General features: G+C 47.3%; 1 protein-coding gene across 1 annotated transcript in view; it reads right to left on the bottom strand.

Annotated features, from left to right (window-relative positions):
- Positions 1-19,808, bottom strand: part of LOC311237205 (uncharacterized protein) — a gene marked incomplete at its 5' end in the record, with an annotated part of 93,435 nt that overhangs the window by 8,702 nt on the left and 64,925 nt on the right. The window contains 13 exon segments of the mRNA XM_084325014.1: positions 2,755-2,864; positions 4,443-4,611; positions 5,306-5,359; positions 5,929-5,955; positions 6,104-6,139; positions 6,569-6,586; positions 6,709-6,744; positions 6,960-7,013; positions 7,159-7,221; positions 9,553-9,606; positions 11,729-11,836; positions 12,506-12,613; positions 12,768-12,875. Coding sequence (XP_084181140.1) covers positions 2,755-2,864; positions 4,443-4,611; positions 5,306-5,359; positions 5,929-5,955; positions 6,104-6,139; positions 6,569-6,586; positions 6,709-6,744; positions 6,960-7,013; positions 7,159-7,221; positions 9,553-9,606; positions 11,729-11,836; positions 12,506-12,613; positions 12,768-12,875 — 945 coding nt within the window.

Genomic DNA, 19,808 nt, shown 5'->3' with positions numbered 1-19,808 from the left:
CAAAGTGCTACACACTACAAACATTTACATATACTACAGAGCACCTACGGGTGGCTGCAATTAGAAATTGGCCCCGGTAAATGTCCAAAAAACCCCACCCCCCACCCCCCCCCCCCACCCACCCAACCCCCTCCAATGTACAGTTTCTTCCCCTTCGGATGTATATATTTTTCTTATGATCTTTTTTTTTCTTCTTACACAGTACTGTATATTAGTATGTCTTGTATGTCATAAATGTCCTGATGAATTGAAAATGGAGGACCCTGATGTAAACAAGACAAAAGTATTTTTCTGGTCTGCATCCTCGTAGCAGTTGTTTGTATTGAGCCGTACTGTATTGTACCCATTCTGCAATCTGTTAATAAAGTGTTCAATCAATCAATGACACTGTTGGCCACTAGGAGCTGCCCAGTACAACCACAGTCTGACACTGTTGGCCACTAGGAGCTGCCCAGTACAACCACAGTCTGACACTGTTGGCCACTAGGAGCTGCCCAGTACAACCACAGTCTGACACTGTTGACCCCTAGGAGCTGCCCAGTACAACCACAGTCTGACACTGTTGGCCACTAGGAGCTGCCCAGTACAACCACAGTCTGACACTGTTGGCCACTAGGAGCTGCCCAGTACAACCACAGTCTGACACTGTTGACCCCTAGGAGCTGCCCAGTACAACCACAGTCTGACACTGTTGACCACTAGGAGCTGCCCAGTACAACCACAGTCTGATACTGTTGACCCCTAGGAGCTGCCCAGTACAACCACAGTCTGATACTGTTGACCACTAGGAGCTGCCCAGTACAACCACAGTCTGACACTGTTGACCACTAGGAGCTGCTCAGTACAACCACAGTCTGACACTGTTGACCACTAGGAGCTGGCCAGTACAACCACAGTCTGACACTGTTGACCACTAGGAGCTGCCCAGTACAACCACAGTCTGATACTGTTGACCACTAGGAGCTGCCCAGTACAACCACAGTCTGACACTGTTGACCACTAGGAGCTGCCCAGTACAACCACAGTCTGACACTGTTGACCACTAGGAGCTGCCCAGTACAACCACAGTCTGACACTGTTGACCACTAGGAGCTGCCCAGTACAACCACAGTCTGACACTGTTGACCCCTAGGAGCTGCCCAGTACAACCACAGTCTGACACTGTTGACCACTAGGAGCTGCCCAGTACAACCACAGTCTGACACTGTTGGCCACTAGGAGCTGCCCAGTACGACCACAGTCTGACACTGTTGACCCCTAGGAGCTGCCCAGTACAACCACAGTCTGATACTGTTGACCACTAGGAGCTGCCCAGTACAACCACAGTCTGACACTGTTGGCCACTAGGAGCTGCCCAGTACAACCACAGTTTGACACTGTTGACCACTGACCCACTCCACTGGAGATAAATACGGTACCTATTTAGGAGCAGTGGGCAGACACTGCACCCAGGGACCAAATCCAGTTATAATGCCAGTACCTTGGTTGAGGCTAATACCCACTGTGCCACCGTGTTGCTGTGTATACAATGTATACAACTATCTCATTCTACTTCTCCATCCAGTATCTCTAACCTCATGATACACTGGTATACCGCTAGACAGTAGGGGTGGGGAAAAAGTATTAGTAGTAGTATCGCGATACTTTGCGTGGCGATACTGTATCGATACAGGGACGCCAAGTATCGATATTTAATTATTCATAAAAAAAATGGAATATGACTGTAATACAAACAGTTCAGTTTGTCAGGTACATGCAACACAGATTACATTGTTTACATCTGTCTGCTTGAGAAAATACCATGTTCTGCAATAAAAATGATTGAAGTGAGATGAACAGACTGAACTTTATTTTATTAGATAAAACATGTTGACAAAGTTTTACTTTGCAGTTGAAAAAGATAATAAATAAAAAATAAAAGAAAATAAAAGAATCGCAAAATATCACGATATATTTTGTATCACGATACTATCGTATCGTGACGCAAGTATCGCGATAGTATCGTATCGTGAGGTCTCTAGCGATTCCCACCCCTACTAGAGTAGTCATCACCTTCATCCACAGCCTAATGCAAAACCTTTGTATATAATACTAAATGTTTGGAGATGTATAGTCAGTCATACATATACAGTGTGTATAGTTCGGTGTCGTCGTCTATGTGTATTGCACGGGAGTTATCCTGCTGTCATCGCCTGTCTGTCAAACCGTGAAGCTTGTAGCAGGGTTCGCACAAGGTCCTTGAAGTGCTTAAAGTGCTTGATTTTTTGTCAAAAAAAATAAGTCCAGGCCTGGAATTCCTTGAAAACAGCACATTTCTTTTTTAAACAAGGTGCTTAAAAGTCATTGAAATTCAAATCAACCGTTCGCAGTGAAAGTTTTGTTCATCCATGATAAAATAGTTCTGAATTAAGAAATATATTTTTTTAATCTAAAGTGTAACTAATTGTCGGAAATTGGTTTTAAGCCATAAATATTGGATCCGATTTTCTTTTCAATAAAAAAACAGCATTTAAAAGTGAATTGTATCCTTTTAAATGCCCTTTTAAACTGGAAAATAGTGCTTAGAAAAGTACTTGAAAGTCCTTGAATTTCATTTTGCAATGTCTGTGGGAACCCTGTTGTAGATTGTTGAAAGTCTGCATTTATTTGGGGGAAATTCCTGCCCATTCCTTGTGTTTGGTGAATGAAGTGTTTCTGTAAATGATGTAGGTTCCAGTCATTTCACCGCGGGGCCTGTGATTGTGTTAAATATACCTTGGATACTGTGATTGGCTTCAAGCAGGTCTGTCCTCCGCTGGTGAAGTTACAAGAGACTTCTATCGTGTCCGAGGAGCAGCCCAGGTTCGGGTCGATCCAATAAGTGCCTGAGAGACAGAGAGACGTGAATCAATACACTCAGAGTCATAGGGATCATATAGAAACGGACTCAGCTTCTTCCCCCAGGCCGTCAGAACACTGAACACTGATCTCTCCACACACAGGCACACATGAACACACACACACGCACGCATGCACGCACGCACACACACACACACAGACACACACACACGCACGCACGCACGCACGCACACACACACACACACACACACAAACGCACGCACGCACTCAGACACACACTACAGGTCACTTTAAACACAAAAGAAAAGGTCACATTAATAAAAACATAACTATGTTTTTGTATAGTATAGTTAGTATAGCTAGTATACTAGTATAGTTATATATAGTATAACTGTATATTGTATAGTATATTGTATAGTAGTGTATATAGGACTCATTACCTTTAAATTTGTAAGCTTAGCATTGTATTTTATTTTTTTGTATCCACTTTTTCTCCCCATTTTTCTATTTTTCTCCCATCCCAACTTTTTCGTATTATCCAATTCTTCCCTCCCCTGTCTTGAACGTTGCTAGACTATGCCTCCCACTGGTCGGCTGTAGTGAGGACAGAAGCCTTGCATCACGTATCCCCTCCGCGTCTATGCTTTTACCAACGCGTTCATGTTTCCGGGTTCCCGTTTTGCGCTCTGATTGGCCAGGTCATGTGACATGTGTGCCAATCGTGGGACGACAAGTTCTGTGCCTATTTCCGGGTCGAACAGCCTGCAAACTACCTAACGCCTAGTTTATCACTGGTTAAGCTTAGGCGACTCTTTTGCAGTTGGTTAAGGTTAGAGTTTGGAATCAGGGCAGGCGTTCTATCGTCATGCTCTAAGACAAACTCTAACCTTAACCAACTTCGAAAGAGCGCCTAAGCTTAACCAGTGTAGAAACTTGCGGTCCCACGATTGGGCGTACATGTCACATGACCTGGCCAATCAGAGACGCGGAAACACGAACGCGTTGGTAAAAGCAATCAGGCGTCCCCTCCGGTACACGAGGAGGCAGCCTGTCGCATCTTTTGAACTCTCAGTAGCGAGGAGTAACGCGTGGGAGGCTCACGCTGCCCCCGTCACTTCCTGCTTCCGCCGCACCGGCTTCACCCAACCGACCTGTAGGAGTCGCTGTCCACAACGTCCAATCCCCACCCACCGGCTTTCCCACCCTCTAATACTGCCAATTGTGTTAGCATGAACGACCGGCCAGCCGGTAGCAACGCCGAGAGCTGGGATCGAACCCAGCGTCTCCTGCGTTAGTGGCGAGCGCCTTGCCCACTGCGCCAATCAGCCGCCCCAGCTTAGCATTGTATTGTATTTTATCTTAGTACTTTTTATCATGTCTATTTTATTAACTATTCTATTTTATTCTGTTATTATTTGTATCTTTTGCATAATCAAGGGCGGGCATGGCCACCTTCATTTCACTACATGTCTCGTATAATGTATATGTGACTAATAAATCTCTTGAATCTTGAAACCCCGACAGTCAGACGGAACTGACACAGATGGGCACACGACACAACACAACACAACACAACACAACACGACACGACACACAACACACACCATCATGCATCCTGTGTTCACAGCTGTGGAGGTCCCTGCAGATGCGGGCCGGGTTGTCCCGGGTGCCCAGCGGGTTCTTCAGGCTCTGGATCAGGTTACTGAGGTAGTGGAGGGTCTTATAGATCTCTGCGCCCTGGTCCAGCATGGGCAGGTCCATCGCTGGCTTATTCTGGAGGACGGAGAGAGGGGAGAGAGAGAGAGAATATATATATATATATATAGAGAGAGAGAGGTGAATATGAACTTGTACCAGGGTGGCTATCAATCCACTTTCAAAATCAATTAATTCAGGAAGAGAAGTTCCCCCAAAAACAAAATGTCCCCAACCCCCTGGTTGGCACAGACTTGACACATTGATTTGCGAGAGCAGTCAAAGAGTTTGGTACTAGATCACAGAGATGGAGTATGTACTTGTGTGAAGTAGCCTGTTCCTCGTGGCACAATGCCATTCGAGTCATGCGTAGAGGGGAAATTGACCGTTCTCACGTGTATAGCGCCACCTAGAGGCTCTGATTTATTCTCTAATGAGGTGACTGACCCCCATCACGCTGTCTACTAAGTGGCAGTACAGTTCAGTGTTCCCACCACCACTGAATCTCAAATGAGGAAGACGCAGCATTGCCTTATGGGTAGAACTGCCCCCCCCCCCCCCCCCCCTCTAGCTTCAACCTATTAGATAGTCTGTCCTCGATTGTCAGGATATAACAAGTTATAACAAAGTCACTTTCCACGAAGCAACATCCCAAGACGATCGCAACATAAATATCGTCTCATGTCCTTATCCCCCCCCCCGGGTGACAGATTGATCGCTAGACGCAGGAGAACGTGCGGAGAAAAGGTGACGTCGTCCTCGCAGCACTGACCTCAGTCCTGAGTGGGGGGAGTGAATCCACGAACAATAGGAGACCGTCGTCTTGCTGCGTTGCAATGGGGGGGAAAACACAACAGACACATAGATTGAGCCTGATCCAACACACACACATACAGGTACATTAATACATACATTTGTGTTGTGGGTAGTTAAAAAACACACATATACGGGTATATTTTAGATATATATAGATTGATTACACAAGGGACAATTTTTACTTTGGATTTTTTAATTCTGTCTTGTATTTTAAAGCATCAAGAATAGTTGAGTTTGGCATTGTGCTGTGTGTGTATGTGCATGTTGTGTTGCATTTCTACGTGTATGTATTTTGAAATCTTGCATCGTTTATGCTGTGTGTGTCCTGTGCATGTTGTGTGGCATTCTTACGTGTAAGTATATTTTGAACTCTTGTACTGTTTGTATTTCATGTGATTTGTATAGACTACAGATGGAAATGAGCTTCTGCTAAATCTGGTGCAAACATGTTTTCATGTGACAGTGATTAATGAAAAAAAAATAAAAAGATTATTGGTTCCATAACTAGTGTCATTATAGACGAGCGCTACACGCTACACCATGCACTGTGAAGATAGGGACGTGATGAGGTCAACTTACAAATGAAGGAGGGACACCTGGGGGACCCTAGAGAGGGAGGCGGGAGATATAAGAGAGGTGGGGGGGGGGGGATAGAAGAGGTCATTAGGAGGCGTGCTGACAGGCCAGTCAAGGTACTATTTATATTATTTGTTGATATTGACTTGTTTCTCATGCAGGAGGGGGGGGTACTTACAGGAGGTCCTGGGGGCCCGCGGGGTCCGGGAAACCCCTGATGAAGAGAAAACACGTTGATTTTAACCCTTTCACTACCACACTACCAAAGGGTTAACCCTTTCACTGCAACAATACAGAAGGTTAACCCTTTCGCCGCCACACGCCAAAGGGTTAGCCCTTTCACTACCACACTACAGAAGGTTAACCCTTTCACTACCACACTACAGAAGGTTAACCCTTTAACTACCACACTACAGACGGACAATGGGTTAGACGGTAATGTACAGTAAGGTAAATAAGAACATTAAACATTAAAAAGAATACAATTATATGATGCAATGAAATGGAATGAGATCAAATAGTAAAATACAGAAATAAAACACTCTGGGTATTTATGATGAATACAAGATTCACAGTGATATATTGATGGTCTCTATAATATCAGTATGAAAAGAAAAGAAAAAATGGAAAAATCCAAACATACCATCGGTCCTTGAAACCCCTACGAAAGACAAGAAAAAGTACTGTTATAGCAATTAACCCCCATTTTCCAGTATAATATATAACATCTAACAGTTAAAACCGAGGATGAAAAGAGTATTGTAATATATACGGCAAACTCACTGTCTCTCCACGCGTGCCCTTATCTCCTCTAGGACCCTGTGTGTGAAAGACAAGTTAAGAAGTCAGATGAATGAGAGAGAGAGAGAGACAGACAGAGAGACAGAGAGATAGAGAGAGGGAGAGAGGGAGAGAGATAGAGAGAGAGAGAGAGAGAGAGAGAGAGAGAGAGAGAGAGAGAGAGAGAGAGAGAGAGAGAGAGAGAGAGAGAGATAGAGAGAGAGAGAGAGATCTTAAATGTATCCACTACTCACTGCGCCTCCATTGGGCCCGATGATCCCCATTTGGCCGACCACTCCTCCTCTGCCCTGGGGATGGAGAGAACAGGACAAAGGTGGAAAAGATAGGGTGAGATAGGGGTAAAAGGTAAATGCCACGAGGCCGAATGAGAATGGAAGACATTTTAAGATAAGATAAGGTATTCCGGGTCCGGATTAGCGCCGTTAGTCTCACCATTGTTCCCTGCGGCCCCTTAGGTCCCTGTATGCCCTTAGGCCCAAAGTCCCCGGGAGGTCCCTGAAAACGGAAATAAATATTCATGTCATGAAACCTGCGCAACACACACACACACACACACACACACACACACGAGCGCCAGTGTTCCTAAACGCCTCCGTCCTAGTTTCCACATCCTCCGACCGTCTCCCCCTCTGTGTTATTGTGGAACAGCATTGGGGGACGAAACCTTCTCCTCTGGGATTCACGTAGCACGAGAAGAAAGGGCCGTACGCTCTCGATGTTATGGCACATGTTGCACCGCTAGTCATACTGCTGATCATGTGATGATTCCAGGCCGATGACAAGGCACTACCTCAGGGTTTGTTTTTTGTCTTCAGTGGTCCACACCATTCTGAGTGACAGACTCTGGCTCTGGTCTATCTATCTATGTGGTTTACACCAGAAGGAGAGCGTTATAGCGCTCTGTCTGTAGGGCAGTGAAAAGGGGGAAAGGGACAGTGGACTGCAAGTAGTTAACAGGCACGGTGGTACAGTGGTTAGCACCGCTGCCTCACAGCAAGACGGTCCTGGGTTCGAACCCCAGCAGGGGGCCTTTCTGTGTGGAGTTTGCATGTTCTCCCTGTGTTCGCGTGGGTTTCCTCCAGGTACTCTGGTTTCCTCCCACACCATGAAGACATGCATGGTAGGCAGGGACTACAGATGAAAACAAGCTCATTAGCTAATTCTGGCACATTTACATTGATGTGGAAACTGAAGATGTTGATTAATGTGCACTGTCCCTGGGTAATAAATAAACTTAAACTAAACTAAACTAAACAGGGGACTGCAAGTAGTTAACAGGCACACATCGGTAGACGGGGGACGTGTAGCCCGGGAAACCCTGCTGTCTCCATTCAGGAAAGAGTGTGTGATTTTGTATAATGAGATTAATAGAGTTATCCAGCAAGACGGTTAACAAACACAGGCCTCTGCCAGATCACACAATGTGTGTCAGCTGCAGGCCTTTAGCAGATGGCCACATTATCCTGTGTGGTCTGTTCCTACTGACGGACCTGAACGAGACCGGCCAAAACGATCGGTATGGCCTACAGATTACATATGAATCCCCGATAGAGACCGTATATATACGATGAATGGTGACAGAGCTGCTTATTCCTGAGAGGAGTCCCTGAAGTGTGATCGCTCCGAAGGAAGTGATCGAACCAACCCCAGGAACTCAATTATTAGGGCCTCAAGCCAATGTCACAAATCACAGTCTAAAAATGCACCGAAACCTGATGTAAAGGGCCCACAGGATCGCGTAATGTATCTCTCGTCGTAGCGGTTGAGTTACAATGTGTACGCGTGCGTCTGCGCCCACATGCAAACGGTGTGTTTGTGAGTGCGCCTGTGATTTACAGTGCCTCGGGACAGCTCGGATCAGGCCGTATTTAAACAGCTGTGTTATGGGCCGCGTTGACGGAGCTTTACGCGCGGCGCGAAGAGCGTTGCCGGTGTTTAACAGACTAAGACATGAAGAGGCTGCAAATCTTGTGTAACTTTACCTGTCCCCGCGGGACGCGTTTGCTACTGTGGGGGCCTTAATCCATCCTCCCCTCTTCATCCCCATTCTCCCTCAGCCCCTTCTCTCCGCAAAATATATCACTCATCGTTCCCCGGTAGCGGAGATTTAGGATCACAACGCGGTCTGGTGTTAGAATCACCCTGGGGGTATCTGAGCTCAGGGATCATGTTCGTCGTACTTTAATGAAGTGAGTCTCCGGGGGCTCCGGCTGCTGCCGTCTCGGCATTCCTGTCGTTCTGCGATTTTAACGATGGATGTTTTTATGGGATTTCTTTGGGCGGGGGGGGGGGGGGTTATACTGTATGAATGAATGCATTTTTTTTTGTATAGCGCTTTTCCACACAAAGTTACAAAGTGTTTTACAGACATGTTAAAAACAGCAAACAGCAAACATCAGCAAACATTTTTTTATAGAAAATAAAACAAGAGAAAAAGAGACATTTCAAACAGTATTTGTAGTCAAGATTGATAAAACAGTTTAAGCAATCAGAGCTGACCTAAACCTAAAAATGTGTTTTTAAAAGTGACTTAAAAGAGCCTAGCCTAAGATCCAAGGGCAAGGCGTTCCAGAGCCCGGTTTTCTAAGGAACCAGGAGGGCCTTACCCGCGGATCTGAGGCAGCGTTCCGGAACATGGGGTTCCAACAAGTCCACAATGTAGCTGGGGGCCAGTCCATGTAGGGCTTTAAAGGTAATCAATAACATCTTAAAATCAATTGTGTAGCTCACAGGCAGCCAGTGTGAAGCAGCCAGGATGGATGTTACATGGTCCTGTGTGGAGTGTAGTATGTGGCGAGTGTGTTGGGCTCGAGGTGATGAACCAACCTTTGGTCCGAAGATTCCGAGAATGCCCGGGAAACCTGCTTCACCCGTGTCCCCCTGAAACAGTAGACGGCCCAGAACCAGCGTTAGGTTCTGGTGGGGTTTGGATCTCCGACAGACACAGACCATTGAGAAAACACACTTGGTGGTTTATGAGGTCTTAAAGTTGTTTTCTTTTATACATTTACATTTAGTCATTTAGCTGACGCTTTTATCCAAAGCGACTTACAAGTTCTGTCATCAGGAAGGGCACAACTCTTATCAGCTGAGTAACAATGTTCATCAAAGTGTTGCGTGTTACAGTGTAGGTTAGTTTATTAGGACAAGTGCATGACAGTAAGGTTAGTTAGGGTTATATATATATATATTTATTTTTTCAGATAATGGTTGAAGAAGTGCGTCTTTAGTCGACGGCGAAAGATTGGACGGGTTTCGGCTGTCCTAACTGGGGTGGGCAGTTCATTCCACCATTGTGGGGCAAGGACTGAGAATAGGCGACTTCTCTTTGATGACCCTCCCGGAGCTTGGATAGGAGTAGGTCTGAGGCGGCCAGAAGATGCAGAGCGTAGGGGTCTTGAGGGAGTGTAGTTAGAGACCATTATGCAGAGGCCACCATGAACATAATGTTTCACCATTATGCCAAGAGATGCTACAAGTCATTTTATGCAAGTCCCAAGTCATGTCTCCAGTCTCTTTGGGGCACAAGTCCAAGTCTCAAGTCTCTTTTTGGAAAAACAAGTCGGAGATGACAGAATGTTACTTTGAAAATGAAACAAAATGAAACGTTTAATTCATTTAGACTGTGCCATTCTCTTAAAATATTTGCGAGTCGCTCAAGTCTGAGTCACTAGCTCGAGTCTCCATCTCTGTTATATACAGACTTTATCTAACCGTAATCTAACTACAGTACCTACCTCATACTATAGTCTACCCATATAACTCTGTATGATAGCATGTACAATAGTGCTGGATATACCCTATATATACATTTATTATTACTGTATATATATTTATCCGCATCTGTCTGTACATACCTGCATATAATCCTTTTTACATATCTGTATATACTATATCTATATCTGTACATATCCCTTACCTACTCTACTAGTTACTACGACCATCGACCATACTGTCTTCATACCTGTATCACTGCACATATTAATACTACAACTATGTACATACATCTGATTAGAACTATACTCAGTAGTACTAATTTATATATTTTATACCCAGTTTAATCACATGTACATTGTATATTACTATTGCACTTTACAGTTACATTTGCACTCTGGTTGGACGACAAACTTATTTTTGTTGTACTGTACAATACATTTGAATCGAATGTAATCTAATGTAATGGGATGTTTGGGGGACTGACTGTTCCGTGGGGGGTTCACATGCCTTCGAGCGACATTGTACTTATTTTATGCCTATTCTTAAGTCTGCACGTTTACATTGCACTACTTTTATTGTCTTTTATACCTATTCTTATGTCTGCAATTTATGCATTGTTTTTTATTCTGTCAATTGTGTGCAGATTTTATGCTTTTGTCTTCATTTTATACTAATTGCTGTGGTGCACTCTGTAGTTAGAGACCATGTGTGGGAAAAAAAGTACTATATAGATAGTTATTCATATTTATTATTGTTATATTGTAGAAATGTGTGCATTGAAGTGTGAAGGGTGACCTCAATTGTCTTTTTTTTTATATCCACTTTTTCTCCCCATTTTCTATTTTTCTCCCATCCCAATTTCGTATTTCCAATTCTCCCCTCCCCCGTCTTGAACGTTGCTAGACTATGCCTCCCACTGGTCGGCTGTAGTGAGGACAGAAGCCTTGCATCACGTGTCCCCTCCGGTACACGAGGAGGCAGCCTGTCGCATCTTTTCACCGCAGCAGCTCGAACTCTCAGCGGCGAGGAGTAACGCGTGGGAGGCTCACGCTGCCCCCGCTACTTCCCGTTTCCGTCGCACCGGCGTCACCAAACCGACCTGTAGGAGTCGCTGTCCACAACGTCCGATCCCCACCCACCGGCTTTCCCACCCTCTAACACTTGCCAATTGTGTTAGTATGAACGACCGGCCAATCCGGAAGCAACGGCGAGAGCTGGGCTCGAACCCAGCATCTCCTGCGTTAGTGGCGAGCGCCTTTCCCACTTTCTAACCGGTGCCACTTACAGGTTGCCCTTTGGGCCCCTGGTCCCCCTGTGACCCTGGGAGGCCCATCCCGGCCTTGAAGCCCCTTTTGCCCCGGGCCCCGGTCTGGCCTGGCAGACCCCGCTCGCCCTGGAAGGAAAAGGTGGAGAAGGAAAAAAACACAAACGACTGAATGAGGAGGACGTGGTCAGTCTTGCAATCAAACAGAATAAACATGTCTTCATTTCATGTGATTATTCAGGCTTGACATATCCCGCTGCAACGTTCACATAATAACACACCACTGCTCTTTCCAAAACGCCATTATCCACAATGTGCAAGCCATTATCTGCTAACTATCGTGGCGCTGCAGTCATTGTTGTATGTATCGCTGTCGTGGTATGGTGAAAACCTCTTATCTCCAATTTTGTCATTTGTAAACGTTTTTTTAGTCGTATTTGAATCGCTGACGTGGCTCTCTGTGCTGTGAGCGCCTTAACCCTTTCACTACCACACTGCAGAAGGTTAACCGTTTCACGACCACACCACAGACGGTTAACCATCTGTAGTGTGGTAGTGAAAGGGTTAACCTTCTGTAGCGTGGCAATGAAAGGGTTAACCCTTTGTAGTGTGGTAGTGAAAGGGTTAAGCCCATGATGGAACCTATTGAAAACGAGGCGGTTTCCCTTCATTCTGGGAAAGTTGAGCCTTTTGGAGAGACAGGGATTTTTGCCCGACGACAGCGTTATGTCTCTGATTGGTTGCTTCCTGTTTCAGCGTATAGGTGGCAAACAGGGGCACTCCTCGCTCTCTCCTCACCTTCGCCCCGAAGGTGCCCTGATCGCCCGGAAGTCCCGGGACGCCGTTTTTACCGCGGTGACCGGCGTTGCCGTGGAGACCGAACTCGCCGTCGTCGCCTTGCTCGCCCTACGGACGGAAAGACAAAGAGAGAGAGAGAGAGAGAGAGAAAGAGAGAGAGAGAACGAGAAGAATGAGATTTAAAAACGTGGACCTTATTAAAATGGCCGCGGAGAAAATGACAATAAAAGAGCTGATGAAGTTATCGCTCCATGTCTCTCACCGGTATGCCCTTGGTGCCGTCCTTCCCCGGGACTCCGTCCACGCCGGCGACGCCCTCCTGTCCCTCTCGACCCACCACGCCCCTGGGACCGCCGAGGCCGACCACACCCTGAGAGAGAGAGAGAGAGATCCAGAGGACAGAGCTCATCAGTACCCACAGTACGGGACAATGCCATACATGTGCATTCGACTCAGTTCATCAGTTCCTGCCTTTTTTTCTTTTTTTACAGCATGATTGGCTTTTGCTTCATTTCCAAGATCTGAGTTCAGAAGAAATCGTTACAGCTCAGAGCCAGCAGAACCGGGCCAAGCATCTGTCTCTTGCAATAGTCAGACAGAGATGTAACTTAAAAAAAAAAAAAAAAAAAAAAAGGCAGCAGAGATGAATGAAGTCATGTGATAGTGAAGAGGGAGGGGCAGGTGTGTGACACAATGGATGAATCACTTTATCTAACCTTAATCTGACTACCTGCCTCATACTATAGTCTACCCATATAACTCTGTATGATAGCATGTAAAATAGTGCTGGATATACCCTATATACATGTATTATTACTGCACCGCATCTGTCTGTACATACCTGCATATAATCCTTTTTACATCTCTGTAGATACTATATCTATATCTGTACATATCCCTTACCTACTCTTACTAGTTACGCTACTGGCCAGTATGACTACGACCATACCATCTTTATACGTGTATCACTGTACATATGAATACTGCAACTATGTACATACATCTGATTATAACTATACTCAGTAGTACTAATTTATATATTTTAAGTTTAATCACATGTACATTGTATATTACTATTGCACTTTACAGTCTACAGTGAAGAGGGGGGGGGGGGCAGGTGTGTTATGACAGTGAAGAGGGGGGGGGGGGCAGGTGTGTTATGATAGTGAAGAGGGGGAGGGGCAGGTGTGTTATGATAGTGAAGAGGGGGAGGGGCAGGTGTGTTATGACAGTGAAGAGGGGGAGGGGCAGGTGTGTTATGACAGTGAAGAGGGGGAGGGGCAGGTGTGTTATGATAGTGAAGAGGGGGAAGGGGAGGTGTGTTATATTTCATTAATAGCTTACGCTTTGCTATATTGGAACTATCCCTTTAATCATATCCTAAAATGAATTTTTTCACCAAGTGTATGACCTGCCCACCTGCCTGACCACTCCCACATCCGCTCCTATATAAGCGGGTCGTAGCACCGCTTTAAGTTTAGTGTTAAAGTAGTTAGTTTAGTTATAGGAGCTGTGTTGGCATTGTCTTTTGTTTCTCCCTCTCTCACTAATTTACGGGAGAAAGAAAGGATAATGTCGTCACCACCGGAGAGTCTAGAAGATGATGATCATTCTGACCTCCACCGGCGCTTCGCATTGGGGCGCGAGTCGCTGAGCAGTTCCCCCGCCGGCGCTGTGCTCCGCTATGCAGCTGGATACTATGCCGCGAGAGGCGGTCGGCTGAGAGAGCTGACGGTCTCTCTAGGGCGGGTGGTGTTTTGCGATGCGAGCCTCAGGTGTGTCAGTTGTGCGGGGGCAACTGCGCAGCTTGCGTAAGGTCGGCTCTAAGCAAGAATCCCTTCGTTGCCTCTCCATAGCGGTATGGAGGGGGTTCTAGTTTGATGCCCCACGATAAAACAGTGCTCCTCCTCAGAGAGGTCGTAGCTTTGTTTTCCTGGGGCCGTGATTCCGAGTCTAGGGTTCAAGTCCCCGGTCTCTGAAGACGGATACCCTCAGCCACCGCGCTGGCCCCACTTTTCAAGACAAAAGCTCCCGGCACAGAGGATGCAAGCTCGGTGTTTCATTAGGAGAATATCTCCGAGCTCAAGACGGCTGCAGCCCGCATACAACTTGCTACTGCGTTAGCTGGTGGTTATCGATAGCCGGTAAGAGCTAGCTGTTAGCCAGTTAGCTGTTAGGCTAAGCCGTTAGCTTGCTGCTGCGTTAAGGCTGGAAACGTTTAGCTTGATGCTAACTGTCAGCCTGGAGTTAGCTGTTAGCTTGTGCTAAAACCGTTGGCATTAGCCGTGAGGAAATAGCGGGCCCTGAGCACTCTGATTCGGCGTCATCTCTGGCAGAAGATGTCGTCGGCCTGCACCATGACCGGCCGCAGGATGTGGGCGTAGCGCCGGAGCGAGGCTCCAGCCGCCGCCGCTTCTGGCCCCGCCAGCGAGAGGCCTCGTCAACATGGTAGGACCAGCCATTTGTTGCGGCCATTCATCCTGCGTCCAGTGGTCAGGTAGGACATTACACTATGTCCCACTCTTCCTTCCTCCCCCTCCCAAATGTTTTTGGTTAATAACAATGTTTTTGTTTAACAAAGCGTGTGTTACTTCACTGCATTTTGGGAGATACGACGTGTGCTATGTGAACTCAGCTACAAATGCTGGGGTTGCGTTTTCTTGCTTGGAGTGTTGTGCAGTTTTCTTTGAAAACTGTGTTGGTCGCTATTTTGTATAGCTTAGCAAGGCTTGTAAGTTCTAGCACTTGGCCAAGGCTTATGTCCTTCTCTCTACTTAAAAACAGCGTTCTTCTTACGTGGGTAAAAGTTAACTGTTTTTTTTATTGTATGATGAATGAATGAATGAATGACTTTATTTGACAATATAAAAAATAAACATGTGACAGAAAAGCACAGTCAGGATATACTGCCAAGGATGAAACACAAAAAAGCTCAGAGCTTATTTCCATTGTGGTCCTTGTGGGGGGGTAGGGGAGTGTGATGCTTATACATGCATCATACAAAACATGACATCACAACAGATCACATATACCATTTAACATTTATATACATAACAGACTCATACAACATGCAAGGTGCCTTAAGCTAAGTGTCTAGGTTAAGTATAGTCCCTTTTGAGCCATGTCTTCAGGCTGGACTTGAATCTAACGGCATTGTCTACAATTTTCAGGTCACTGGGCAGACTGTTCCAATAGATAGCTGCTGAATACAGAAATGACTCCTTCCCCATACAGCTTCTGAATCTGACTGGCACAAAGTCAGTTGAGCTGCGCCTAGTTGGGTATGCATGGGTGTCCCTGATTCGGTTGAAGTAGTTGTTGAAGTACACTGGCACTACCCCGTGCACTATTCTGTGAACTAGGCACATCCCTATCCCTACCCCTAAGTTGTGTGTGTGTTTCATGTAACGTTTAGGAAACGTAGCATTGAGTCCACAACTGGTCTGGGTGTTAGCCTACAGAGTTGTACATATTGTGGCATATGACCAAGGGCCTTGAGTCCCTCTCTTTAGCTTGATATTTTTTCTTTGCTTAAGGGTAATGATAAAAATAACGGGTGGCAAGTTTTCACACATAAGCCAGAGCCGTGGATAAAGCCAGTTTTTTTACACAAACGAGGTTATCGGCTGTGGCTGGCGTGCATGATGTAAAGCTTTTACTCTACAGGTAAGTATGTGCTTTCATCTGGCGCGCCATGCACCTGGTGTCACTGCTCTGCTTTATTTTGGCGTCGTATCAGGGGTGAGGTGGTGAGGGGGTGGGTAAAATAAACCTCCCCCGTCCCGGATATAGTTATATCCTTACGAAACTGATTGGCCGAGAGGTTGTGCCTTTCTACCTATCAGTCTCCCTGTCGAGGGTGTTCTCTCTCTCGTCACAGGGGGGGGGGTTCCTGTCTCCCACACCAAATCAGGATAGGTGGGACACAGGTTTCCCCCGGCCATTTGAAAACGTCACAGGCGCCTTTTCTTATTGGCCAAGAGACATGTCCGTGAGTTACAGGGCCTGTGCTACAGACCGCTGTCATTGTAAAGGATAGGTGATACAATGCAGTAGAGACAATTGTCTTCTACTCTGCTCCCTACCAGTAGTGTATATTGGGTCAGAGCCTCCTCCTCAGGGAGTTTCAGAGCCTCCTCTGAGTTTCAGAACCTCCCTCTCAGTGTGAGAGCCTCCTCAGAGTTTTCAGAGTCTCCTCCTCAGAGAGTCTTGGTCCAATTGTTACATGAATCTTTTTCAATTGTTTTTCCTCACGTTGTGGTCTCTCTGGGAGAATCACTGTCTTCTCCTCTTACATGAAGAGCAGAATTGACGCGGTTTTTATTCCCAGGCTCGAGAGGCCATTGAAGCACAAGCGCGTTTTCTTATTGGCCAAGATACATGTCCGTGAGTTACAGGGCCTGTGCTGCAGACCGCTGTCATTGTAAAGGATAGTTGATGCAATGCAGTAGAGACAATTGTCTTCTACTCTGCTCCCTACCAGTAGTGTATATTGGGTCAGAGCCTCCTCCTCAGGGAGTCTTGGTCCAATGTGTTACATGAACCTTTTTCAATTGTTTACTCACGTTGAGGTCTCCCTGGGAAAACCGCTGTCTTCCCCTCTTACATAAGGAGCAGAATTGACGCGGTTGTTATTCCCAGGCTCGTCGTATGTGAGCCCATGTCTGTGTCTCTAGACCGGCTCCCTGCTGCTCGTCCCAGACAGCAAGGGGAAACGTTGTGAGGCTCTTTCTTGTTAGAAATTCGCCATCACTGTTCTCGGGTTCTTTGCGAGCATATACGCTGTTTTATGAAATCAGCGTATGGTCTTACGAGACCGATCAGCGCTGGCCCAGGGTGTTTTTTCAATGATTGAATATGCTTTGTGGATCCGGCGCGCCTTGGTTGCCCAACATCATAAAAACTGTGTTTTTTATGCGGTCGGCTGGGAAGGAGATTTTTTGTCTCTGCCGAGCGCCAGTGCACTAGGTTAGACTCGATGGCTCATGTACATCTCTGGGGGGAGATGAAGGAGTAGATCAAACATTGGCAGGGGGGGTTCACGCCTTTGGGTGGGCCACCAAGAGCAGTGCGTTCGCGTACTGACCATCTTGGTGGCGCCCTCTGTGATGTTTTGGATCGACACGCGTACCTACCCCCCTCTTAGGACTGGGGGCGGCGGCGTGACTAGGGCACGGGAGTGGTCCTGGTCGCGCCGGACCGGATCAGTTTAACCCGTTGTCCGCCGGGGCGCAGACAGGTTCTGGTTCCCAGAGGGACTCTGTGCTTTTCCGGGGTGAAAATGCCAGGTCGGGCCGGACGTCACAGGGGTTGATGTCATGAATGTGTGTGTCATATACATGTCACATTGAGTTGCCCTTAACAGTGGCATGCATTGGTCCATACTGTGTTGTACCTTTTTGCACGATGTTAGGGGGTTGGTCCTTCTCCATTTGTTTCACCCCTCCCTCCCTGTTAAACCGGGGATGGGAGGGGGCTGTCGGGGAGGCTGCTTCTGTCAACTCCTCTATGCATCCCTGTGTATGTCCCGGTCCACCAGGCCCAGGTCGGGCCTTGCCCTCAATAACCTGTTGGCCTGGGTTAACCCTTTTAAACCTGAAACGCTTGAACTGCATTGTATAGCCTGTGTATACACGCAGTTGTGTTTCTGGGGTTTCTTAGTGGGTTAAGGGAGCACCCACCTCCTGTTATAATAAACATAGGGGGGTGGTGGTCTCCCCAGTGTGTTGGTAGAAGAGTCGACTCTCAGGTTGAGCCCGGGTCTGACCCCGGCTGCCCGAGAGTATGCCCCCGCATCTTTCATGACGTCTGCCAATTGTGTCAAACTCTTTCTCTGAACCTCGACCCAGCAGGATTAATAAATTGGCGGGGTCAGGGTTCGTGGAGATTGTGACGTGGTGCACAGCATACCGGAACACCCTTTCCGCCGGGATACTGTTCTTACAGTAAGCCCCTTGCGCCTGTCTAGTCCGCAGTGCTCCGGGCGCAGGTCGAGTTCTACTCTTGGGACCTGTCGGCCTGGATTGAGGGATCAACCTCCTTGGAGGGTAGTCTCCCCGGCGCGCCGGCTGGCCCCACGTTATTGTGGGGGGGAAGCCTCCTTGGGAGCGCTTCGGAGCGGCATGCCAAGGGGAGAAGGGCCTTCACCTGGTTTAGGCCCTGTCCGATACGCTGGCAATGTGGGGGGTGGTGTCACCAGTGACCGTCTGGTGGGGTCTCGATGCCACGGCCTCATAGACCTCACCAGGCCCCTTTGTTCAGGGGGTCCTAGCCCCCGGGATGTGGCCTGAGGCTGGGACCTCCTCCGCGCTCCGCTCTTGCCACAGGGTTTTTTTTTTTTTACTCCGACCCCGCGACGTGACGGGGTTTTTGCTCATGTCCGTTCCCTGGTGGCGTGTGGGATGCGCGTCTGAGTAGTCGCGGGCCCTTCTAAACAAAGGTAAGTCCCACGGTCTGCTCACCCTGTGCGTTTGAGGCGCTAAACCCTCTTCGCACAGTCGGTCCGATCTCCCTCCCGTCCCTCGCTAGGGGGGCCCGGATCCTCCCCGGTTCTGATGGTTGTAGGGGACCTCAGCCGGTGCATCTGTCGGGCTTACGCTCTGCTCAGCTCTTGTGTTCCAATAAAGCAAAGCGTAAGCTATTAACGAAATATAACGAAGGTTATCCTATAACCCTAGTTATATGAGTAATAGCGAGCGCTTTGCTCTGACTCACTGAGGACCCCACGGTCTTCCGTTTCGGCGGTGAAAGACTGGGGAAGGAGCTGTGGTGTGGCCATGACCCCGCTTATATAGGAGCGGATGTGGGAGTGGTCAGGCAGGTGGGCAGGTCGTACACTTGGTGAACATTTTCATTTTAGGATATGACTAAAGGGATAGTTCCAATAGAGCAAATGGCTCGCTATTACTCATATAACTAGGGTTATAGGATAACCTTCGTTATGACAGTGAAGAGGGGGATGGGCAGGTGTGTTATGATAGTGAAGAGGGGGAGGGGCAGGTGTGTTATGATAGTGAAGAGGGGGAGGGGCAGGTGTGTTATGATGACAGTGAAGAGGGGGAGGGGCAGGTGTGTTATGATGACAGTGAAGAGGGGGAGGGGCAGGTGTGTTATGATGACAGTGAAGAGGGGGAGGGGCAGGTGTGTTATGATGATAGTGAAGAGGGGGAGGGGCAGGTGTGTTATGATGACAGTGAAGAGGGGGAGGGGCAGGTGTGTTATGATGACAGTGAAGAGGGGCAGGTGTGTTATGATGACAGTGAAGAGGGGGAGGGGCAGGTGTGTTATGACAGTGAAGAGGGGG

Source organism: Notolepis coatsorum, assembly GCF_963971535.1.
Source record: "Notolepis coatsorum genome assembly, chromosome: 11".
In the NCBI taxonomy this organism is placed as follows: domain Eukaryota; kingdom Metazoa; phylum Chordata; class Actinopteri; order Aulopiformes; family Paralepididae; genus Notolepis; species Notolepis coatsorum.
Note: the sequence above shows the minus strand (reverse complement) of the source record. Positions and strands in the feature narration are given on the sequence as shown.